The sequence below is a fragment of the Heliangelus exortis genome, chromosome 4 (assembly GCF_036169615.1).
Source record: "Heliangelus exortis chromosome 4, bHelExo1.hap1, whole genome shotgun sequence".
Classification (NCBI taxonomy): Eukaryota; Metazoa; Chordata; class Aves; order Apodiformes; family Trochilidae; genus Heliangelus; species Heliangelus exortis.
Genome location: NC_092425.1, coordinates 4,138,308 through 4,164,112, shown reverse-complemented (window position 1 = coordinate 4,164,112; position 25,805 = coordinate 4,138,308). Strand labels below are relative to the sequence as shown.

Here is a 25,805-nt window from a genome sequence, read left to right as displayed (position 1 = left end):
CTGAGTCCTGCTGCTGGGGGTTATTTTCTCACTTTGCCACTTGATGTGAGTTGGGCTCTCTGCTTCCTTTTGAACAGGACAGGAGCTGGGGAACTGGCCCCATCCAGAGAGGGGAAGGGAATTCTGCTGAATGCTCCAGCAGGTAGAGAACTCAAAAAAAAGCTGCAAGTTGGAGGCTTTACATTTTGGAGATGCCATCTCAAGTTTCAGTTGTCTTTGCTAAGGCCTGGTGTAGGAGCACCCTGAAGCAGGGTAGAACTGGGATCAGAGAAGTTACTTACTCAGGTGGCTCAAAAACCAAACCAAACCAAAACAAATGATTAGGACCTTGAAAAAAGAAAGAAACAAAGGGAAGACATGAGAGAGAACTAGAAGAATCACATGAAACAAAGAACAGAATGCACACACAATGATGAAAAACAAAACCAGTGCAAACCCAATCTAAAACACAAAATATGATTTCAGGATTAGCAGGTTTTCATTCTCTGAACTAAATCAAAGGGCAGCTGAGAGCCTAATGCTATGAATGGTTTAAAAATCCAGTTGTCTGATGAAAAAAAGTGTTATCTGAACTCTCAGTAAATACTGCCTCCCCTAGTTACTTGTCTGAGAATAACAACTTGACTGAACAAATCATGGCAGAAGTGTTTGTTTTGCCTCAGACATTTCTTGCAGAGTCAAGGTGGACAGCATATTTCTTTTTTACATATTTTTTTCTGATACAATAATTAAATGTGATTGTCATGAAATATGTTAAAAAATTGTTCAGTAAAATTTAGACCAGAGATCCATTACTGGTATTCATAGGACTGCTGATGATTAATGGTGATCACAAGGCCACATGTATTTGATAGGGTACCTCAGTTCCTTAAATCTGTCTATCAGCCACTTCTTATCTAGTATCCCCTCTCATAGGCCATCCCCCCACATTTATTTTAAAAGACAGAGTAGAAATATGCACTTGTGCACATGTTTGGGAACAGAGAAGATTTCTTGTCCTTTAAATTGTGATGTATGGCTATCCCCTTGCATCTTCTGCTACTGCTTTTCAGTCCTACTCTTGTCTCTCCCATATAGTCTGTGATGGAGTGAAACCCTCATCCTAAAAAAACCACTGGTTATAAGAATACCAGTATTTCCCTAATTTTCTTTCAGCTGTTTTGAGAGGTTAAGGACAGTGGCCTCAATTTGAATAGCTGGTGTTGTCTGATGGGGACATAGGGATGAGTATTTTATCAACACCCACATAACTTGTAGAGAGCTGTAGTAACAGCCAAGGCTATGACAAGATTGTGTGTAGCAGAAATGTGGAATGTTTAATCCTGAGCTTTTTTAGCTGGGAGGTTCCTAAAATGTGGGGATCCAAGAACAAATTTCTAGCAGAAGTTATTTAAGCATCTGTTTTCTGACAAGGTAATCAATGTTTCAACTCCAAGCACACAAAAAAAATCTCACTGTTACTTTAATACAATATTTTGAACTAAGAGAGAGGATTAAATTGAAGAAGAGGTGAGATGCAATGACTTTTTAAGAGCAGAATAAAAAATTTATATACAATAATTGTGTAGTCACCAGCTCTGGGCTGGTACAGCTTTCCTAGGTGCACAATGCCCTCCTCATCAGGCAGCAATTAGAGGTTCCCTTACAGAGCACATGGCAATGACCCACAGACTCTGAAGCAATTCATTAGAGTTTGGGGATTGTTATAAACCCTGTAATTGCTTTGGTGAAACTAGCAGAGGGCATTCCAAACTATGCTTTATTTGTTTAGTGATGATGAGGAGATTGTTTTTATGAGAAAAATGCAAAAGAGGAGCCAAAGTAAAGACAAAAAGACAAACGTTAATTTTGTTGCACATTTTTACATAAATATCACCAATAATTTGACCTAAATCTATGTGGAGACTTTCTAATTCAAGCCAAATTATATCCCAAGCCAAATTATATCCCAAGCACACTGTTCCCAAACAATACACAAGTTCTCAAGTGTTTTCATTTAAAAAAAAAAACCATGAATTCATGAAGCAATTTTCTAGGCACAAAGAGATGAGGAAAAGCAAGGAGTTTTTTTTTCTCTCCATTGTTTTTCAGGCCATACAAAAGTGTGTGTCTTGCTTAGCTCACCACTAAAATACATTTTGGCCCAGAGTATTTGATTTACTTCTGCATGGTTTTTGCCTTTTGTTAGTTTGATTTAAGCAGTGTTACACAATGCAGGTTTTCACATGGTTTATGATTTGACTGTGAGGCACTTCCAATGCCATAAATACTGGTTATATTGTTGAATAGAGGATTTAGCAATAGAAAACAGAAAACTGATGGAAATGGATGGATTGAGTCTAGCTAATAAAAGTAATATCTATGGCTACAGATTCTTGAACAGCTAAAGCTAAAGTCAATGCAATAAATACTTTGTGCTTAGCTAATAATGGGAGTTTGGAGGGAAAGGAGCAAGCAGGGTTTTATAATGATGGATTTTGTGTGTTCGGTGGAAACTTGTGATGGCATTAAGTAAAAAACACTGATGGAGTCATACAAGAAGGTTTCAACAGAAGCATGGTGTCATAAAAGCCAGCAGCTGGGGTAAAATGTCACCTCCTCAAAAGAAAGACTTGCAAACTCTTTATATCTGAGAGGGGACAGATAATTTTTTTCCCTCATTATAGGAAACACATCCAGCTCCTCCCTCAGCATGGTGGCATATGTGGTGGGAAGAGGGACAGGGGAATTTCCTCCTGTTCTTCTTCAGACTTTTCTCTTAATGCACTGAAAAAAATAACTAGAAGCAAAAGTGCTGTCAGGACACTTGCACCAAGGAACAGGCTGGTTAGAGACCAGGGAATCTGAGGGAAATCTGCTTTGTTCCTTGCCTAAGGGTTCTCTAGGGACAAAATAACTTTGGTTACATCTAATGTGGGGGTACATGATCTGGCTTCAGCCTCCTAGCCTGGATCCTGCTGATCACATCTCAGTGACCCTCAGCACAGCTGCTGACCCCTCTAATGCTTTGATGCTTTTCCCTAAGTTCCTGGCTGCTCCCCATACAACTGGTACTACAGAGGGCTCAGGGAGGAGCCTTCAGCTGGGTACAACAGCAGCTGAATGGCACCAGCATCCTCAGAATATTCTTTTATTTCGTTCCAGTTGGCTCCTTAGAGAGCCTGGAGAGGCACAGGTCCCCACTGATGGGGACAGCCCTAGGATGATCAAAATCCTTGTCAAACACCTAATGGGATGTCTTCTACCACCTCCCCAACTACAGATTACTGTACTCTTAAGATCCACAACCCTCAGGAAAATGTGGATCTAGCATATCTCCCGTTCTGGAGCCAATGCCAGTAGAAGCTGCTGTAGATCATACTTTCTAAGGCTTTTCAGGTGGCTGGGATGCTGTGAGAACTGTGAGATAAAAAGTTACTGTCCCATTTTCACTGCTTGGTCTCCTGTCTTGCTTCCTCAAAAGAAGAATTAGGCTGTCCCAGAGGTGTGATGGAGAAGTGAGAAAGGATATCTGGACATCCACCCTTGCATTAGGTTATGAAGCTTGGCATAACTGAGCACATCAGGTGAAAGGAGAGGGATGTGCTCAGTATCTGGTTTAGGGTAATTTAGGGTAACTTAAAAGCCCCATGGATTTGGTGGCAGAAACTTCTGACACTGCTTTCCCTGCATGCTGTGAGCAGTCTGCATGGCACACAGTGTCTGACTGTACTCTCATGGTCCCTTCTGACTGAATCATGCCTGACAACAGTCAGGAATGTCCCAGGAAAAGAGTTCCACACAGACACAGCCCAAGTGGGCTCAATAATTTATGATTATGACTTTTAACTTCCCTCCCAAGCCTTTGCACTCCACTTTCTTTGCAGCCAAAGTGACACCAAGAGGAGGTCCTTCCTACCTTACTGTAGGATATCCCATCAAACACAGAGGTGATTTCAGCTGGAGATAACACATTGGCCACAATGGGGTGGGAAGAGAGCAAGGAGTCATCCTTCATTACAGGAAGGACATCATCAATTAAAACCTGATCAAGCTGAGAAAGAGAAGAAGTTAGAATAGAAACAAAGGCAAACCTATCACAAAATAAGTGGCTAAGTCCAGCTTCTCTAGGGGAAGGTACCTGGAGTAAAATTTCACCTCCTTGAAAGAAGGAATTGCAAACTCATACTTTGAGAGGGAAGGGATAATTTTTTCCTAAACTAAGACAAATTACCTTTTGCAAATCCTGTTTTCCTGTGGGTATCATAACACAAAAACCACACACTAGGCAAAAAAAAAGATCCTCTATTACCAGTTTCAGCAGTGTGACAATATCTGCAAAACATTATGGGCCCCTCTTGCAAAAATGGAGCTGGGGAGGAAGGAAAGGAGGGAGGAAGGAGTCAGGGTTCCCCATACAAGGCTGGTAATTCATATTACATTATAACTTTTTTTAAAAATCAAGACAAAACTCCTTTACTTCCTAACCAATATTTAACAAAAAAGAATAAATTTCTATTTATCTTTTCTAATATTCATTATGATAATAACACTGAAATAGCTCTTGATCTTGAAATTTTAAATACCTTAAATTTTAGGATCAATAACTAAAATTTTTCTTATGTTGTTAGCACAACACATCCTCTAATTCACTCCCTATTTTTGCACTGTACAAAGTAGAGATTGTCTGACTTGGAGCATTTGGAACGACACTTGCAATGCTGACAGCAGCTGAACAGGAGATCTGATATTTTCCTTGATGAATATTCCAAGCTGTGGAGGTAAAATAATCCTAAGAGAAGTCCCATAAAGAGACACTACAGCCCAACTAAATAAATCAAGGAAAATCTCCATCTTCCAGGGTTAGACCTGTAAACAACCTTGAAAAATTTCTAAGGTTCTGTCCAGAATCCACTTAGGTATTGTTTGACATAAGATAACCAAACACTTGACTCACTTGTTAACAAAGAATGACTCTTCTATGCAGACTAAAATGTCACAAAGTTTACTTTGGCTGCATTCAGACCATAACATAAGTAGGTGGAAGAGCTTAAACCAACTTTTGCTTTATGTTGCACTTCACTACCTTGGTTTTCTGTAAATATACTTTAAGTCTTCATCTTCCTCATCTAATTTTTACCCTCTTTAAAAAATTCTCCCCCCAGCTCCTTCAACCCTCCACAAGACAAAAATAATTACCATTTGCCAATCTGGTTCTGCAGCATTTACTCCCAGGAACTCAAAATAACTGGCAAATCCTTCATTTAGCCACAAGTCATCCCACCAGTCCATGGTCACAATATTTCCAAACCACTGTATTTATGAACATTGAAAGAGGTAGTGTTAGCTGAATGGTAAAAGTACATCTCAGTATCTCACTTCTCAATATAGAACATGAATTTGTTCTCTTTTCTTCCTGTTGGTAGATGAAAATTATCCTAATTCTGGAGTTTAAGTAGGAATTCAGGCCTCTTCTTACGTGAAAACATCACTTTTATTATAAAATCCCATATTACTGGGGAGATTGCCACTGAAAATGTTTTTCATTTCTTCCCCTTGATTTGATGATTTGTGCTTGTAAGGATATGTTTCCAGACTGTGTTCCACAGTGTATACTTGTCCCTATTTGCTTGCCCAAAAGAGACATCTGCATATGCAAATCAGTTCCTTTAAGGCATTTCAGACAGATTTTCCTAAGCTCTCTCACAGCCTGGACCCAAGCAGCTAACTTCAGGAGAAAAATTCAAAGGCAGAAGTTCTGGTACTTCAAAGATCTAATGGGGAACTGTTTTGACACAATAATTTGCAATCAAATTGTGCCCACGCACAGAAGATGCTGAGACAGAGCTAATGGCAATGTTTGCAAGATGAAAATGTTGCAGCTACATGTTTGAAAAATGGAAAAAATGAATCATGAATGTCCAAAAATGTACCTGATGAACGAGCTCATGGGCTACCACAGCAGCTACTCTCTGTTTGTTGGAAGTGGCTGACTCATTGGGATCAAACAGCAGGTTTGTTTCTCTGTATGTGATCAGCCCCCAGTTCTCCATAGCACCTGTCCCAAAATCTGGAATAGCTATTTTATCTACAAAAAAAAAAAAAAAGAAAGAAAAAATGGTTACCACTGTATCATTAAAGCAATTAGCTTGTCTTTCTGCATATCCATACAGCCTGTTTTGCTGACTATTTCTGGTTCTGGCTTCCTGCTGTGCCCTATAACCTGTGTTTAAGGAGCAGGGGACTGACCCACAGCAGCTGACTGCAAGTTCTCTGGCTCTGCTGAGGTTGGCAGAGTGGGGATCAGTTGCACAAAGTGAGGATCTGTCCTGCAAAGGTTATGCCACCTCCTGGGAGCACGTGGTTTGGCCATGATTTTGGCTCCAGAAAAGTATCAGTATTGTCTGGGGATGTGCTGCAGGCAGTAAATCTCTTGAAAGTCTCTGTAGCATAATGAGGCATGTCATCGTTTGTCACACTCTTGTATTAAAAATATTTATTGACATGTTAACTGAAGTAAATCCCCCATGCAGGGAGCAGCATCTGCTTCTACTCCTGGCAATTTGTGGGGGTCACTCATTTACAGTCAGTAATCAATACAACTTTAAATTAAAACTCTAGGCTCAATTGGACTGGCATTTACTTCTGCAAATCAAGGCTGCAGCCTTTCTGTGGGGGTTAACAAAAAAGTACAGATGGACTTAAAACTGAATAAAACAACCAACACTCACTAAACCCTCACAGAAGGGAGGAATTTCTTACGTTAATATAAGCAACTTGATTATAGAATCAAAGCTGATAGTCTGGCAAGGAGTCCACTGGCAGCCAAAATGAGGATGACAAGGGCAATGGCAATACCAGAAGCCACAAATTAATGTGAAATACAAGGTCTAAATAAAATATTGTGCAGAAGCATATTTGATTCATCAGGTTTGATCAAGATGACTTCTAATAGTGAGGAAACACCATTGTAAGTCAAGATAAGTGATCCAACAGAGAGACACTGAGAAAACCAGTATAAAATCTACAAAAGCACCCTCCCTCTGATACTACTGTCCTGGGGTTACCAGTGCACCCTGTAGCACAGGCAGGCCCCTGTCCATACAGCAAAATCATCAGATTTTTATGAAAATTAAAGTTTGAATATGAAACAAGGTGGAGATGTAGCCCCAGTTATTACTGGGCACCAGTGAGCAGAAGAAAACCATATTGTATGGGTTTCTCTGAGCCACCTGTTGCTGAAAAGCAGATATTTACACTAAACTCAGATGATGTTTGAAAGGAGGAGGTAAAAATCTGTTGTTCAAGTAAGACAGGTAAGCTTGATAGGTATGAATAACCAATGAAAGGTATAGCATTGTTAATAGTCTTCAAAGTTCTGATCTTTATTTTATTTTTTTTACCCCATTACATTACCTCAACAAGTTTGTATTTAATATTTTTCTGTCATTTTAAGTTAATGAACTTAACTGAATTACCTACTTGGAGGCCTTAGGAGGCATCATTTCCAAAACTCCCATTAGATTCCCAGCTTTATTAGTTCAAATTGCACAAATCAGATCCCGAGTCCAGATGGACCAAGCCAAAGGATGCTCAGTGCACTACTTTTTCTTTGCTTGTTTTTGTAACCATGGGCAAAATTTGATAGTGTGCCCACTCTTGTTCAACTCTGGACCATATTCATCTTTCTGAGAAGTGGATACACACCCACTTTGCACTAAGGATAACAAATAGCATGACATCTTCTCTGGCAGTTTACATCTTCACTTATCTCACTGCTGACCCTTTTCCAGAAGTTCTCATGGAAGTGGTCCATATTCCTCTAAAACTTCTCTGGCTTTATTTTAGCTCATGATGTTCCTTTTCTGAGGACACCATTGTTTCTTCTGATTTTACACAAGACACTTTTAAATAACCATGCTCAGACCAATGCTTCAGCAAACTCTACTGTGAAAACAGTAACTAAACTGAGACCAACCCTCCCATCATAATATTTAAAAACATCTTGAACTACACGGTTAAAGTTTTAAAACATCCCAGCATAATACCAGAAGTTAGAAACAAAAGTTTTCATATTCTTTTCCACCAAAGCACAGAGAATTATAGCAGAAACATAGCCCTGACCGTGAATTAACAAAATGAAAAATATAGGTATGAATAGTCACCTAGTTTTGGAAGAGAATAGTTCAAATTAAAGTAATCTTCAAAGAAGTCAAACACAATTTTTGTTACATTTGCTGCATACGTTGCTGTGTGTACTTGCTGGGGCTGGGCATAAACTCTCAGCTGTAAAAGACAGAGAAATAATTAGAACAGGCTTCAGTTTCAAGGAATTAGAAATATTGAAAAGGCATTTCAGATGCAGACCTATCACACTGCAGGTTTTTTTAAGAGGCTGAATTCTCTTCCCTTACCCCAGAGAAGTTATTCAACCAAGTTTTGCAAATGTTGGACATAACTGAGACCCAAACAACATGATCTGAGCATGTTTTCCCCAGTATGATTAAATTGTGAAACTACCAAGACCCATGTCCAGCAGCTCACAATGGGCAAGCCTGGAGCAGGGCCTGGATGCATATGAGCTCCTCTTTCCCCAAGCCCTGTTTTTTTCAATAAGAAACCCTGGGCAAGCACAACCAAAAGGAACACACTTGTTCTGAGCAACTCACTGATCTGCACTGATCCCATCGGATGAATTTTTAGGAGTCCACCTGTCCTGAAATGTATCTGAATCCCATAGTGCCTCCTTTTCTTGTTCCTAACTTACCTACCTCCTACTGTAATAATTTTCTCTTATCCTTATATGTTTGAAGATCTCAGCCCCTCTGAGATCTGGTTTTACCAGGTCTGTAATTCTTCCCAGATGTGCTGGCTCATGCAGGTTGAGGTGTTTTTTAGGGCCATCCAGGCACCCAGCACCCAGTCAGAGCTATGATGCCTGCTGGGCTGCTGTGCCTCTGGAAATCCCAAACAAAAATAATCTCTTTCTGTCTCTTTCCACCAGACAGAAAACTGGCATGTTTGGTAGCCCTGTGAGTGATGAGTGACAATTTCTGTGCTCTTCTTGCATTTCTGAGCATGTTTGGTTCCTTAATGCACAGAATGAGGTGTTGAGAGCTGACTTTTTCATCTCTGAGTCTTGGTGCCTGGGACTGCTTTGGCTACTGCTGGCAAGCAGTAGAAAATCTCAAATCCTGGAAGACCAGAGGCACCCATAATCATGATGAGCAGGCCTACAGCTTGAAAAAAGCATTTTGGGGTGTTATCTCTACATCATGAAGACAAAGTTTGCCTGAAGAATTCATGGAATCTTTCAAGTGTCTTTCCCTCAAACTCCTTGTCTCAAAGCTCACACAAATCCCTGCCCCAGAGCAGAGCCATTTCCCACTGGCAGGAACTGTAGGTTGTTCTTTTCAATGTCCCCCAAAATCTCCAGTGTGGAAAGTAAGAAGATCCTGGCTTTTGGAAAACTGATCTCTAATTTTCCAGGCTCTGCTTCTCTTCTGAATGGTCCACATTCTTCTGGCTGTGTTGGTGTGGCTTGTTTACTCCTCACTGCTGTCTTACAGCCAGGAGTTTGGGGACCAAAAAAGAGCCAAGCTACTCTAGAAGCCCTTAGATTCCAATACCATGAAATTGCACTTCCTCCAGTGAGAGAGGAGGATGGGAAAGTGGTCAGAAATAAAGCTGGAACGAAAAAAAACAAAACTAAAAAAAGCTTATGAAATTCAATTGGGAATCCATTCCATCCAGGGGATTTCCCTCAGGGTCAGTATGCAATTACAATCTGCAATTTCCACTCCAGTAAGCTCTTTACCCAATTTAGCAGTCTTTGGTCCCCTAGCTGATCCATATTAATGGTTTCCAAAACCTTCAGCATGCACTAGAACTGACTTTGGGTTTCATTTCTGTACTCTCCTCTGTGATTTTCCAAACCAGACATTTGGTACCTGACAGGTAATCAGCTCAGGCCAATCGTTCCCAGCTGCAGGTGCATTTCCCACCATTCCTTTCATAAATGTCCTAACAAGGACAATGTTTTTTAAACATGAATAATGGTTTTTAAATAATTTTCCATCTGAGCTGTATTCTCTTGCTGCTGTTTATGAAAGTAATACATGGATAACATGGGTACCTTATGCTGAATGAGGGATTTATTGCTAGCAATTTACACAGCAAACTATGGAATGTTCTTTTCAGCAGCCAGTGAATCTAAATACCTCACTGCATGTCTGGGCTTCAAAGTTTTTGGAAAGGAACAGCTTGGTTAGGAGAAGGACTTTGAAATGTCTGATTAAAAATTCTAAATAGCCTGATTTTCCTGGGGGAGAGGTATTTTTTTTTTTTTTTTTTTTTTTTTTTGTGGTCAAGTTACATGGCCCCCTTAATTAGAAACAATCTTACACATATATAAACTACGTCCATGCCAAGAGAGAGGAAACAGTTCTGGTTTTAACCTCACCTAAAACCCAAGTTTTCTAGTGCAGGCAAGTCCTCAGACATTGTGTACTGAACAGAGGTAATAAAATATGTAGTAACCAAGGTCTGGATTAGTTTCTCCAGGCAGTCTCTGTACTGACATGAATACCCCTGCTTCTACACACACACACACACACACACACACACTTTAATTACCATGTTTCAGTGAATACTTGCTTCTATTTAGAAAAGCTACAACTAGTCAGGATCATTGTGAGCTTTGCTGTTTTGCTTGGGGAAAAAAAAAAAGCCAAAAATTGTCCTCAGAGCCGTATTTCAGAGTATGGCATGGACAAGGAGAGAATATTAACTTTTTTGTCTTTTTTTTTTTTTTTTTTAACTGCACTTTGTTCTACAAAAGATGCACAAATTCCACCTCTTAAAATAACTGAGCTCTAGAGAATATCTATTGAGGCCAAATAACCAAAGTCCTGCTCCTGATAATGAATGGAGCATCTGGTTAACAAAATTGGGTGGCTGGGTGGCCTATAATGTTCTCCTGTTTTGCCAATTACTCAGCCAAAGAGCAGAGATCTCAGAATATCACATCACTACCTCAAACCCAGCTCCATTTGCTTGGCTAAGTGTAATTTAGCTTTAGTTATTTGTCAAGAAATAATGTAAGTGTGCAGCATGATGCTAGCAAGGGTGTAGAGGAGGGAGGGCTCAGCACAGAACTAAACCAGAACCCTTGCTAAAAACTGGATCAGCACTTTGGGGATCTCTACAAGCCATGCTCACTTGATTAGGACACCTACCAGATAACCAGATGTGAATGCAAACATTTCTATATTTATCTGTAAAGAACTTCCACTGGTCAGTTGTCTTTAGCCACTGATAAAATTAGTAAAATAATTGATAATAATTGATTAGTAAAATAATGAGTATTAGAGCCACTTAGTGCTGTGGCCTTACTTCTCCATAACTATAAACAGGAAAACATCAAGTGCATAGATTCACACCTTTTAACCCAGGGAAAACTGCAAACTATTCCTGTCTGTGGCCTTTTGTACCCCAGGGCTTATACATCCCACCCTGGGCTTCAAGTCAGTGAAGAGGATGGAGAAATAATGCTGAAATAATGCTCCTTCTTCACCCAGGTGCCTTGTCTGGGAGGTACTGCCTGGGACCTCACCAAGAGAGGAGACAGGGAAGGACTGCAAAACACAGTAGTCAAGGTCAGAAAGACCACAGTGAAAATAGGCTGCATAAAATAGGTTATAGGGAGAGGAAAGATATGTTCCTCTTTGTATTATAAAAAGAGTTGGGGTTTTGGTTTTGTTTTTGGTTTTTTTGGTAATGAAAATCAGTGTACATCTGTCATTCAGGCTGCAGCAGGACTTACAGGTTTTCCACTAGCAGACATTCTCTCTACTGGCACAAACTGGTGCACTGCAAAGCACACCAAGTAAGTGCTCATGGGAACTGTCTTCTCAAAAGTTGTCCGATTCCAGCCATCACCCAGCTGTACAGTTTGCTGCAGAAATAGAAAAAGAATTAATATGATTTTTTTGAATTGCAAACACATGCAGGAGAGGGTACGATATTTCTACCAGGGCTGCAGCCACACAGGAAAGATAAATTCCCTCTCCAGGTCCACTTCTTCTGGCATCCTATTGCTGGTGGCATGAGAACAGATGAAGTGTTTGTTCTGCAATATGTGAAATAGGACTCTGTTTTTCTGCTCTAAGTAAGCTTACCTGCTTCTAATTTATTTATTTATTTATTTCTAATTTATTTATTACTTCTAATTACTTATTATTTCTGATTTATTTATTTATTATTAATTTCATCCTCTCTTTAGTTATTTCTGTAATTCCTTTTCTGTATTGTCTGTCTTACAATTTTTTTGGCTTTTGACTGCATGACTAACTTAAATAGGACATAAATAAATAAAATATAAATAAAGCACAGATAGTGAATGTTACAGGTAAAATGATTCCATGAGCAAAAAATCTTTTCACAGATGAATTCATAAATCCCTTTTCACAGGGATATTAGCAATCAACTTCTATATTATTTGACTTATTCTAATATCTTTTGTTCTTCCATAAAAGTCAGAAGTTCAGTGAAAAAAAGTAAAAAAACCCAATTCATTCCAGTGAAAAAATACAAGGTAAATGTACAAGCTTCTGATTTTGCTGGGTTTATTTTGCCAAGTTGATTAGAAAGCTCCAAACCACAAAAAATACTACAAGACACGTAACACACAATGTGTCTTGCACCTACCAACTATCACTTTCCCATCTACTGGAATGATTTGGCATATTAAGAACAGAGTTATTGACCTTGTGAGCACATCAGATTAAGTGCCCTGCTATCATCTGTGAGTCAAACCCAAATAGGAACTCAGAAAAATCTACATTTCCTTGCCATTTCTTGGATTTTAGCAAATTAATTAGCAAGTGATAGCTGGTTCTTTGAAAACCTCTTTTTTTTTTATTTTTCCTGTCCATTTTAGAGGCAAAGTTCACATGAAAAGGTGTGAAGTAAATCTCAAACCCCACTAAATCTTGATAACATCTTGTCTCATCCCCTCACCTTCCTTGCTGGTACCTTCACTTGAGTTCTGTGAGCAAAGATACAGCAAACAAAAGTGCCTAATGCCCTCTGATAGAGAAATATTTTTAGTAATAATAGGTCAGAGCTTTAAATTTGTATCAGATGGGTGACAGTTCCCTTGCCTGTACTGCTAGGGGACAGCTAAGGTTTGGGGGACTCTAAATCAGACAGTACACAGTAAAGCAGACCCTTGTTTTCTACATGGGGGAGAGATTAGGAAGATGCAAATGTCAACAGCCTGGAGGCTGGAAGCTTTTTTTTTTTTTTTTTAACTTGGCAATTAATCTCCCACTTCAGAACATATTTATTAGAAATTACACATTGAACTACACATTCAATTAAACTGCTCATCAGAAACTCTCTTAGCTGAAAGGCATTGAATCTGCCTCCAGAAGGCCCAGAGACATATCAATGATGCCATTGAATTTTGTATAAAACTTGGAATTTGACCCACCAGCTCCAGAAATAGATTATTTAGGAAATTATAGTCATGGTAGAATGACAAGTGTCCACACCCATAAGCTGACAGATGGGATTTTAAATCCTGTATTATTAAACATCATAATTCTGGACTGCTTTGCTAGCAGGATCCTTTGCCATTAGATTGCTGTCAGAAGACTTTCACTTTGGAACTTTCTGTAGTTTCAGTGATTATTTTAAACTACCCTTTTGGGAAGTCTTCCAGAGTATTCATTCTCAGAGTTCCCCTGGTCTGACTGAACAACCTGCCATTCCATATTTATATTTATATTATTTATATTTATATTTATATTTATATTTATATTTATATTTATATTTATATTTATATTTATATTTATATTTATATTTATATTTATATTTATATTTATTTATATTTATATTTATACTTATATTTATATTTATATTTATATTTATATTTATATTTATATTTATATTTATATTTATATTTATATTTATATTTATACTTATATTTATATTTTTTATATTTATATTTATTTAGTAGGGGTTGCTCATCTAGAATATCTGAACAGAGGGCCAGCTAGCTAAAGACAGAAGAGACATTTCATTTCTGCTTTGGATTTGGCTCTCCATTGCCATGTTGTGTGTTGATGAACCACTGGAAGTCCTGACCAGCTGAACAGTTGGAATATTATGGAATATTTCTTAACCATTAGATTTACAGTGCCTGGGTTGTAGAGGCTGTGAAAGCACAGGGACCTTGCAATCCATTCTACCTTTCCAGTGGCTTTAGAGAACCATTGCACTTCAGGAGAGGAGTTGGGAAGTACATACCTGTACTGGCATGTTGGAAAGTACATTGTAGGTGTCTTCATGGATGATATTTATGCTGTAAGTTGCCTTTTTGTTGGGCTCATCAAAGCAAGGAAATGATTTCCGTGCATCTGTTGGCTCGTGATCGGTCGCTGCAATGCTCCTGAAACAAGCAACACCTTGGCAAGGTTTCATTATACACCTTTTAAACCTTGTCTGCAATTTCTAAGCATAGCTTTTTAGCCATTTCACAAAATAAAGTTAGCTGCAAATATTTTTATGTACCTGTCCCTTCATAAAAGCAGGTGACACCAGAAATGCACAAGCTGACACCGTATAGGCACGTGTCAAGTCTGCAAACAACCTCGAGGTTTCAGAGCAAACTGAAACTTATTGCTTATCATTAAAAACTTGTAGGAACCAGGCAATAAAATATAAGTGACCCCTCCCAGACGGTAAAACTTTTGTTCACCTCTCTGATGATCTTTTCCTTTCATTTTTTGTGCTTAAAATAAACCACTGATTGTATCATCTGCAACAAAATTAGGGTTCTAGGATTGGGATGTTTACTTAAATCACTTTGTGTGTTGTTTCCCCACTGGAGAACATCACGGTCTGGAATCTTGAACATTTCCTGAGAAGACACCTTAGCATTAAGTGCCCCTAAAGTCTCATCCTGCTCATGTGTTTCTTTTTCTGCTGTTACCAAGCACAGTTTTCTGCTGGTGCTTTTATGCTCTCCTGGCTCCACTCATCAAACTTCTGGAGAAAGTCTTGAAAGTCCAGGCAAACATCCTGACACCTAAGTGATACTCTGCTATCCATGCTGAGGGGTTGAGATAATTATTTCAGTTCCGACAAAACAACTGGAAGAGCCAGACAATAGAGTTCACATATTAAAAAAAAAAAAGAAAAAAAAAAAGAAAAAAAGGCAAAGGTTATGAATGTTTGTATTGTGTGCTTGCTCTTCACTGTGTCATGGGGCTCCCCAGCTAATGAACCACAGAGTGGCAGAACATGTTCTCCAGTGATTGATGGTGAAAGGGATCACAGATGCTTCTTCAATTAATCTGGAATGCTGAGCATTTTCTGACAGCAGTTCTACAGCTGCTCCAACTATATTAAGGTTTTCTTTCCAAAAAGTAATTAAAAGTGTACATCATAAATTACAGGTCCAATCCCACAAGCTGACTTGACAACCAATTTTTTCCATGTTTCTCTTGCCCTTGGCATTTCCCTGTGGTGCTTAAATACTAAACTGGTCATTACCAACTTGTAGTAGCAGGGGTCACTTACAAGCCTGGTGAAGGTAATATATCCATGTGCTTCCCATTCCTGTTCACTGGAAAAGCAACTCAAAAGTTCATGGGCAGAAAGCACAATGAACATTCACCTCAACATAGCCTCAAGCTCAATAGAGGTTTTTTTTTTTTTGCTTGGTAAATTATTTGATGTCATCCTCCACTTCTTGCAGGATTTGAAAGCTATTTCACAATTAAGTTAACTTCAAGTCCTGAGGGCAACACTTCACAGCTATTGCTAAAAAAATTGCTATATATTTTGACACATTTATATCTTGTTCCTACCGACTGGTAACACTGTGATATCTTTGTTGATTTATAAGGTGACAGCCCATCTATTCTCATATATTCCTTGAGTCAGACAGGCAGTAACAGTGCAAAACCCAGGCACTATCACTCCTGAGGGGTAGGTGGTGAGAACTCCAGGTTATGGCATGGATGCAAGTGGCAATAGTGACTTGAAATCTTGTGATTTCCTTTCAAACTGTGTAATGCAGATTTTAGAGAAGATTTTCTTTACTCCTTAGTGGATTCTGCACTTCTACTTGGTGTTGACGTCCAGACTTTTAGATGTGAACTAGAGTTGCATGATGAATTTCCCCCCCCCTTTTTTTTTCTCCTAAAACACAAGGAGTTAGTACAAAAATCTCCTCCCTTTAGCTAATTAAAGCAGTTTTCTCCTAGTCTTTCCCTAAATTTGTATTTATTGCTTCTTCTGAATTTTTTTTCCTTAAGGAATAAATCCAGTAGTGCTACTTCTGTACACTAAAGAATATATTGCCTTTCCCTAGTCAATAAAATACTAAATGCAATTCTCCCTGCTAGAGATGTGCCCAGCTGAATATCTTTTATAAGTCTCTTGCTCTCCTTTTAGGAGAACAGAGATAATTTCTATAGAAGGGAAGCCTTACCTTGTCACTAATAGTAACACAAAATCAAAACCAACTGCTGTGACATGTTTATATTATCTGTAACATTAAGAAAAGGGGTTTTTAGTGCATTCCTTGAGGGGAATTAATGAATTAAAAGAAAACATTAAACCAGGCAGGGACTCTTGTTGGGCTTTTTTCCTTAACATCCAAAAAATAAAACAACAGAAATGTATTTATGCTCACTGAATGATGCAAAGGAAGGAAAGGCTCTTATTCCCCTGTCATCAAAGGGGAACTGAAATGTGCAGACAGAGGAATAGCTTTACCAAAGGAGTTCATTTCTTACAGCTGGATCCAGGCACCCACAGGATCTAGGTAGCTCTGTGTCTAAAATCTCCATTTTTAAAGTTCCTACTTTCCTCCCCCCACACACAGAAGCCCATTTAAATAGTTGCATTCCCAGTCTACCTCAGGATCCACTTCTGGGCATGTCCAAAAGCACCTTTGTCCTGACAGCAAGGTGTGATCTGTCTGAACAGGATACCCAGGTGAGGCATTCTTCTCCCTAAGCCTCCTCAGGATCACAGACTTGCAGGCATGTTCAGCACATGACTATTTGTTTTCCACCAAATCTGGTGGGAGATTTCAAGCTGAGCAACAGCAGAGCCTGGCCTGGTGCCCAGTTTGTAAACAAAAAGCATTATAGCAAACCTTTGTCCTTACAGACAGACAGCTGGGGAGCAGCTTAGCCCTGGGAGCTGACTTCCAGGGTTATTAATTCTCTCATAAGGTCCCTCTGTATCTCCCAGTTACCAGAAGGGATGGGGGAATAGGTTTATTACATCTAGGTTAGACATTAGGAGAAAAAAAGAAATCTTTCCTGTGAGGCTGGTGAGACACTGGAACAGGATGCCCAGGGAAGTTGTCTGTGCCTCCTCCCTGGAAGTTTTCAGGGCCAGGTTGGATGAAGCCTTGAGCTCTAGGGTTAGTAGGAGGTGTTCCAGAACATGGCAGAGGGGCTGGAACTAGATGATTAAGGTCTCTTCCAACCTTAGCCACTCTATGATAAAATATTTGTACCCATTATTAAGAGACTTGCTTAACTTCTGCAATTACCTGATCTGATTTGTATTGACTTACAACTTGACAAAAAAAAAAAAAGGAATTATTTGGGTTGAAGCTGTCCAGGTGAAGTCCACCACAAGCAAAGGCAAAATAAAAGAGCTAATTCCAGTCAGCACTGATTTTGAGTAGAAAACCAGGGTAAAATGCATTTTTTAATTAAAAAAAACTTTCCCTTACCACCCTTTCTCACCCCCCATCCTATCACCTGTCCTCATGCTGCATAGCAGCAACCTGCCTGGTGGTTGCTTTCAGTTCAAAGCTGTTCTCACCATTACCACAGACATTACCTCTTCCAGCTCCACAAACAATCTGCCTAAACTTCACCATAAAACATCCAGAAATCCTTCACTCATTCTCATTAGAGCCTTTCTCAAGCCCAACAAATGCACTAATGCTCAGTTACTTTCTGCATTGGTTTCAGACTGCTGGCTGGGATCATCCTTGCAATCACAGAATCTTTCAGGTTGGAAAAGCCCTGTAAGATCATACAGTCCAACTTTTAATTATAGCTCCTAGTATCCTAATGAAGAAGTAGCAATCCTCTCAAGGTGAACTTGTATTTTATGCTTTCTTTAGTTTATGAAAATCTCCTTTCTGCCTGATGCTTGGTCCTTGTCCCTCTACACTGTCTGATTTGAGGGATGGGCACTCACCCCTCCTGCTCTCTGACTCAAGAGCTCTGTATTCTAATCCTGCTGTGTAGGGAGAGACCTGGGGCAATGCCTTTAATATCAAGGTATCCTTCACCAATAAAAAGGAAGTAACACACCTCAATTTAGGAAGATGCTAAGCTGTTATATTTTCAAACTCCTCTGAGGATGTCAGATGCTCAAAATACAAAACCAAAGCATGTTCAGAGCAATCCTGGAGTTCCTGATGGAGGAAAACAAGAAGTACCTGGCTAGGGTTTGAGCTGTATTCTACATGACTTCCTCCAAGATCAGGTAACTATGTTTTAAGTATGAAAAAACAAAGCTTGCTTTTTCCTCTGCTTCTTGGATTTGCTGCCACTGCTTCTCCTGGCAGCTGAACAGAGCTGATGTGCCTCTCACTCCTGACACCATTTTCCCAGGAGGGCAAACAAGTGCCTTGAAAACACACCCATGTTTGTCTCCATATTCCTGATACAGAGGCTTGGAAAAGTCTACCCAAGTTTATCTCCTAGCTGCAAAACTGGAATGAATTACTTCAAAAATGTAAATATTGGAAAATGGATGAGTTTCCTCTCCATACATGAACTGCAAAGAAATGCTTCTGAGCAGCAGGCAATGGCTTTTTAAGCTCCCACCTTGAATCAGTGCCAACCTGGACAGTGAAAAAGGTTACATGAACTGGCAGAGGCTTTGTAACCTTTCAATAAATACTCATATATTAAAAAGGAGGAGCTGGAGCAGAGAAAAAGACAAGTCAAAGATCATCATCATTGTTTGGGCATTCCTGCCCATAATTTAAATCAGCTTCAGGACAGGGAGATTCTGGTTTGCTTATTCCTCAGGCTTACAACATCAAGGAAACACAGTGTCAGGAAAACCATCACAAGAGTTTTTTTACACGAAAACCAGGAGAGAGTGGTGAGAGCTGTGTGCTATTTATTGTACTACAGGGATAAACAGAGGCCTCAGTCCCTCCAGCTCTCTGAGGGAGCCATTCATAAACCTCAAAGGTAATCTGGGACCAGTAGAGACAGAGAAGTTTTTCAGAAAAATAATAACAAGCCCCACATCTCTCCAGCCTGCTTTTGCTTATCAACAGCCAAAGGGTTTTGAATATAGCATCTTCCTTAGGGGAATGAGAAAATTAAAGAACAGCCCAGAAATGTCAGCAAGTCGGTGAGAGACAAGACTGGAAAGCTGGAAAAGGAAGAGAGCAGGCCTGTGGCAGAAGGAATACAGAAGAAAGTTAATAAAAGAAAAATGCTTTACTTGATCAGTCCATTCTCAGTGTAGGTGGTCCTATAAAACCCAACCAGGGAACCGTTCAGCCAGCCTTGGAACTTGAGAGTGAGGATGTAGGGATCATTTTCATCAGTGACAGAGAGCTCTGCTTCTGCCTTCATCACTATGTACTCTTGTGGCTGGTACCCAAAGCACTCGACCAGAGCAATCTGCTGTCCTGAAGATTTCTGCAGTGTGGGCATTGCTGTGATCTTGGTCTCTCGCAGGTGGAGCCAGAGGTGGTTGGTAGGTTTTTCCAAAGCAATAGAAATATTGACTGTCCCAGTGTAAAAGTCTTTCTCCATTTCAGGCTTAATTTCCAGATCGTAGTGGACAGGCTTGACGTAAGTAGGTAGCCTGAAAAGTCTCCATTCTCCACTCTCATCATTTTTAGGAGGACAGGGACCCAAATCCACCACAGGGGGAGGTTCTGTTGGCTGATCTGGTTCTTCTGAAGGCTGCTGAGATTTAGGTCTGCTCAGTCCCACACCAAGCCCCACAGCAAGACCTACAATTACCACGACTCCACAGATGACAGCCACATGCTTTGTCTTCATGCAGTACCTCTTGGACTTCTCATCCTCAAAATCCATCCCCTCCATCTCTGATCCCGGGTCTGTTCTCAGAGCAAAACATTAACCGTAAAAAAGCTTATTAGTCACTTCACCACCTGCATTCAGTAAACTCAGCAGACTTGGGGTGTATTTTAATCGTGTGGCTATTCCCTGCCTGTCTCCCCCACCTCCCTTTCCACGAGACACTCAATTAATTAAAAATAACACGCTTGAGGAGGAAATGGGAATGATCAAAAGGAGTGCAGCTGGGCTGGGAGACGGAGGGAATCAACACAGAAGAACATTGTTCCTGCCCTGCTCCCCTTATAAGCAGCACAACCCCACCCCTAACCCCTCCTGCTCTGGCCTGAGTTAAATATAAAACAGTGCTATGTTAATCAGCACTTAGGAGATGAGCAGATGCCAAAACTCTGTCAGCAGCTTTCAGAAAGAGTTTGCAGATAGAGGTATAACTACTTCAAACTCTCAACCTTTTTCCACCACCTCTTCCTTTTTATCCCCTGGCTGTGTTTTATTTGGGTTTTTTAGCTTTTTCTTCTTACTAGAAAAGATTTTCTGAGCTTCTACACTATAGTCTGGGAAATGACATCTTCAGAGTCTTAAAAATCCAGCAAAAATCACACACCTTTCAAGGCCTTTTCATCTATTTCTCCTCCCCTCTAGGCTCATTTACCTGTGCCAAGTAATTCAAGGCAGTTATGGGCAGAAGAATACACAGTGGAACAATAAATTTTGATCACCAGGTTCAGTCTCTAAAACATGTCCTATAGGATGAGTTTTTCAGGAGATTGCTCATAACCATGCATGAAAATTGGTAGCCTGGGATAGCATCACCTTGCCACTTACATGAGCCATCCCTGGGGGAGAAGAGCCCTTCCCCGCTACTGAAAATGTCACTGCATCAACCCAGAGCACTAATGCAGCAGTACAGCAGCAGTCTTGACTTTACTTGATACTGAACTAAAGGAAAACAGTTCAGAACTGAAGACCTTGTCATGGATCTCTTAACCCTTTTTCTCCACTTCTGGATCCCACTTGAGTAGATTTTTAATTGGGCCCAGCAGTTGGAGCTCATGCCCCCTGTTTTGTTTCATTAGGAGACAGATTAACATTACTCTTCACCTCAGGTACAACTCTCTGACAACTCTCACTTGCTCCAAGTGAGATGCACTGGATCAGGGAAGGAGCTTTTCCAGGACAGGCTTCATCCAGTTTATTTGGAAATGGAACTCACAAGCTTTGTAAGTCTCCCCTTGAAATATCACCAGCCACCACGGGGCACTTCAGCCACCCAGTCTGCACCAGCATTCACAACACATTACATATATCATCTTGTTTTGAAGGCAAGGTTTTTTAACAGAAACCAAGGGAAAAAAGGTCTTTTTGCAGAGCATCATATTGGCTCTTACACAGATAATTCCAAAAGTGAAGAACCAGTGCAAAAAACCCCGACAATCAAGCAGAAAGCTAAAAATCTGTTTCACATTATGTCTGTTTTTATTACTTCCCCAAACTCGACATGACATGGGAAACCAGTGCCCTTTAATGGATTGGGTAAGAATTTAACTTCCAGCAACAGAGCCAGTATTGAAGATCATGGTCTTAACATTTAAAAATATTTCATCCTTTCTTTTACTCTGATTGGACAGGACAAGGTGAAAGAGCAAGAGCAGATTTTAAATAAGACATCTTAAGCCACAGCAGACCCTAAGATAGTAAAGTGATGAGATAGTGAATGTGTCTTGATTTCAGGCATGCTTTTTGTATCAGCCCTGTTTTCATTCTCCTTAGCTGTGAGGTTTTCTGTTGCATTTTTAATCTGAAGATGAAAAATGCTGTTTGAGCTTATAGACTGCAGAACAGGTTATTTGCTGCAGTTATGGAGAGAATTCCAGATTTCTTCACTGTTAACAATTAATTCTTTCAAGAAGAGCTAGAAAACATGTGGATGAGCTGGTCCTAAATAACAAATATGTATGAATTTCTTATCCTAAGCCTTAAAAACAGCACTAGCAGTAAAAGCTATTACAAGCTAATGAGGAGAGACTAATGAATTAGCTCAAGAAGAAGCAGAGATTATAGGTGTCTTCTGCCAGTCAAGAGCAGTAGGGCAGTTATCCCCAAGCTCTGACATTGATCTTCTCTTTACAAAAGCTCAGGTAAAAGCCTAATTGCAGCCAGCAATAGGTATAATATATTCTTGATAGTGGTAGTTATGAGCAGGTTTATCTCTCCCTTATCAGAAATATACTTTCTTCCCAGCTGACAGCAAGAAGCTGCCTGGCTGCCAAGGTAGTTGGGGACCAATGACCCAATCTGTGTGTCCCAGATGACAGGGAGCAAACTATTACTTCCTCTACACAGGAGCAATAAAAAGGGCAGAGATCCCAGTAACAGTTCAGTGCTCTCCCTGCTTGGCTATCTCCAGGTAGCAAGGGTCAGGGAACTGGATCTGCCTCCCCAGAAAGAAAGAGCACCATGGTCTTCTTTAAGAAGTGTAGAGACTTTGTCTAACCCCTCCCTATGGGCATAAAATCCTTGATCCCCATGTGGAAAGTGGAAGAAAGCTCATCCCAAGCTGCTCCATCACACACCACAAGCAAGTGCTGGCCAGGCTTGGAGGAGTTTAAATTGCTTTAGTTTAATTTCTATAAAGCTCACAAGAGAATAAAACGATCTGATCAGTCACCTGGACAATGTTGATACCAGCTATAATTTGTTTGACGTTGGTTTTTAATTGAAGCAATTTCACCTTAAGCTGGGATTTAGTTATTATAATTATCACACTAATTTAACCCTGTGCCTTTGGCTGCTTAAGATGGAGAGGGGATGGATTCCCCTGCTCTGGCATGGCATTGCTGGGGGGTATCTCTATGTGCCTGGAGGAGCAAAATCCAGATATCTTTTCAGATACAATTAGAGGAACATGAACAAATCCTAATTTTCTTTCAAAATTGTCAGAAATTTGTTTTCAATATAATTTCCAACTTCAAGTTCAGAAAATGGAATGAAATTTCTTTAAGTGACAGCCAGGACCCACACCAGCAAAGTCCTGCTGTAGGCATTCAGGCAGAAGTCACATAGGCCCAGGGAATCCTTAATTGAAGCTGACAATGAGAAGAGCTGCTCTGGAAAGCATCAGAGATGTGCAAATAAACAAAGTATCCTAAAAAAAGGAAAAAATAAAACTCCATTGCAAGTCAGAACAAATGAAACTCTCCCAATCCAAGTCCATCCTTGGAATAACATGAAACACTGGACCCATGCCAAGGAAGTGTCCAGGAATATTAAGGCAACATGAGGACAGCAGAATCTAAGGACTTCTGATTTACTTCAGTTTTCTGAGCTGCCCAGGCCATCAGATTTAGGGATACCATAATAAATGGAGCATCTCTGCCTCCATCAGGAGAAATTTGGCCCTCTTCATGCTAAACCAGCATTCCTCACTAGATTTGTCATTGCAAAAAAAAAAAAAAAAGGGCATGAAGCAATCTGTTGTAGTGACTGCTTTCTGGCAGAGCTGCATTGTAGATTTCTCTCCTCTGGCCCTCTATCAATAAAACTTTTAGGACATTAATTTGAGAAACGTCAAAACTGGTGTTTGGTCACAAATGAATTCTGTCAGAAATCATTCCCTGTTCCAGTGTTTTCCTACCTTTGTAATGACTGATTTTGTCTCCATCTTTGGCTTTGAATACCCCGTAGCAATCCTTAATCCCTTAGAGCTCACAAACCTTCATTACCCAGTGCTTGCAGTGGTCTTGTTTCACTCATAATCTCTTGCATTTTTTAACTACAAAACAAGTCCTTTTGGGCTTGTGCTGTTTGGAAATGCACAAGTTTTGGACTGATATGAGAAACACAGTCAGGATTTTTTCAGTCAGAATTGTTTTCCCAATTAGGTCTCTGAAATCTGGCCCCAGCTGTGGGGTACAGGCAGTGCCACAGCTCAGAACAGCCTGAATTTCTGCTGCAGACAGAAAATATATCTCTGTATATAACACACAGGTTGAAGTGAATTGCAGTCCCACCATCTATTCTGGGTTCTGGGTTCTGGGTTCTGGGTTCTGGGTTCTGGGTTCTGTTCAGCAGGCCAGTGCTGGATATTTTACTTATCACTAAGGTCAAGGCTGAAGGGAGTTACCTGGAAGCCTCTTTACAAGGAAGTATTTTGAGTTTCCTTAGGTAGAAACTTTATTTCCCTTTTTCTGTTTTTCGGGATTTTGGAGGGCTGTTGTGTTTTGGTTTTTGTTTGTTTGTTTTTTCTGTTACAAATTCCTGATGTAGATTCAGTGCCTTGAAATGTCAATGTCATCTCTTGTACTATTTGTGTAAACAACCCAAGTCAAACTGTATTCATTAGCTTCAATGTATCATATCATGTCACATCATGACATATCGTATCATCACACCATCATATCACATTCCACTGCACTCTTATCAAGATGAGCTTGCTTGAATCTTTCATTCTAATCATTAATCTTTAATAGAAAACCAAAACAACAGTCTGGATCCTAATGAATACAGTTCCAACATTCCTTCTAACAGAGTTTATTATTTTAATATTTCAGTATCCTATTTCTTGTCAACATTGGTCATTAAAATATTTACAATTTAGGGCTTCATTTCAAAGTTTAACTTCCCATAATACATTTTCTTTTTGTCTTTAAAAACATGCTTAAGGAGAGTTCTACTGTATTGACAAAATATAATTTAACTCACAAGGACATTTTTTCAAACGCACTCAACCTTGTTTAATAACTTTCTAAGCAAAACTGAGAAAAGCAACAAACTTTTACAGCATGGCCTCTAGGATATGTTGGGACACCAGCAGGTCCACTGGAAAACCAAAGATTGCAGCTTAGAAAATCAGCGGGTTGTTCCTTGATGAACTTCTGGAGGAATTTTATCCTCTAAGAATGAAAATCTGCTTTCTCTCCTCTCCTCTCCTCTCCTCTCCTCTCCTCTCCTCTCCTCTCCTCTCCTCTCCTCTCCTCTCCTCTCCTCTCCTCTCCTCTCCTCTCCTCTCACAGTGTGTAACTTAGACTAAGATTACCTATCCTATAATATAATAAAAAGGAAATCCAAAGAGCTTTTGAAGGCAGTGAATTTCACACAGATTAGAAACAAAACTTCTGCATTAATTTCAAATATATCTCATCTGTGACATGCATAGTAATGGGCAGTAGTTGCTGTTTATGAAGCATCTAATGTGAGCCACTGAGAAGGGGAAGAGTGGACTGAAATTTCTGATCTGTTCTCATTTATAAATTCCTGCAGTCCTTTGTTGCTGAAGGTGCATCTGAAGTCATGCCAAGGCAAATGTTGCTCATGTTTTCCAGCACTAGAAAAGTCCCATAAAGTAAACCAAGTTAATGGAAGAGAAGAAAACAGCTGAACATTTTTGGTCCATTTTGCACATGTACTCTCAGGGCATTTAGGTTACTTCCAGGTCTGTTACCTCTGCATTTCCTCTTTTCATTTTGTTGACCAGCATGATGAATCTGACAAAAGAGAAAACAATCACAGTGGCATTAACTATTTCATTTACTATTATATAAAAAAAAAATATTTTTTTCTCCTTTGTAAACAGGATTGTAGTTATATTAAGGCATCTGGAAATGAATCAAGAGGTTTGGGATGAAATAAAGTCAACAATTACAGATCTGGCTTCCCTCCCTCCCCTAGCTGAGTCTATTTGCCTGCAAAATGAAAATAGAGCAAGCT

At 39.8% G+C, this 25,805-nt stretch overlaps 1 protein-coding gene across 2 annotated transcripts in view; it reads right to left on the bottom strand.

Annotated features, from left to right (window-relative positions):
- Positions 1 to 20,358, bottom strand: part of ENPEP (glutamyl aminopeptidase) — a 33,003-nt gene extending 12,645 nt beyond the window's left edge. The window contains exons 1-7 of one of the 2 annotated variants that reach the window (XM_071742705.1): positions 19,492 to 20,358; positions 14,293 to 14,434; positions 11,804 to 11,935; positions 8,145 to 8,265; positions 5,913 to 6,067; positions 5,179 to 5,292; positions 3,899 to 4,033 (exon numbers count right to left, since the gene is read on the bottom strand). In XM_071742705.1, the coding sequence (XP_071598806.1) occupies positions 3,899 to 4,033; positions 5,179 to 5,292; positions 5,913 to 6,067; positions 8,145 to 8,265; positions 11,804 to 11,935; positions 14,293 to 14,434; positions 19,492 to 20,105 (1,413 nt within the window). In that variant the 5' untranslated portion in view covers positions 20,106 to 20,358. The remainder of the gene's footprint in view (positions 1 to 3,898; positions 4,034 to 5,178; positions 5,293 to 5,912; positions 6,068 to 8,144; positions 8,266 to 11,803; positions 11,936 to 14,292; positions 14,435 to 19,491) is intronic. The other variant, XM_071742706.1, reaches the window with a different exon arrangement.
- Between the last annotated feature and the right edge of the window lie 5,447 nt (positions 20,359 to 25,805).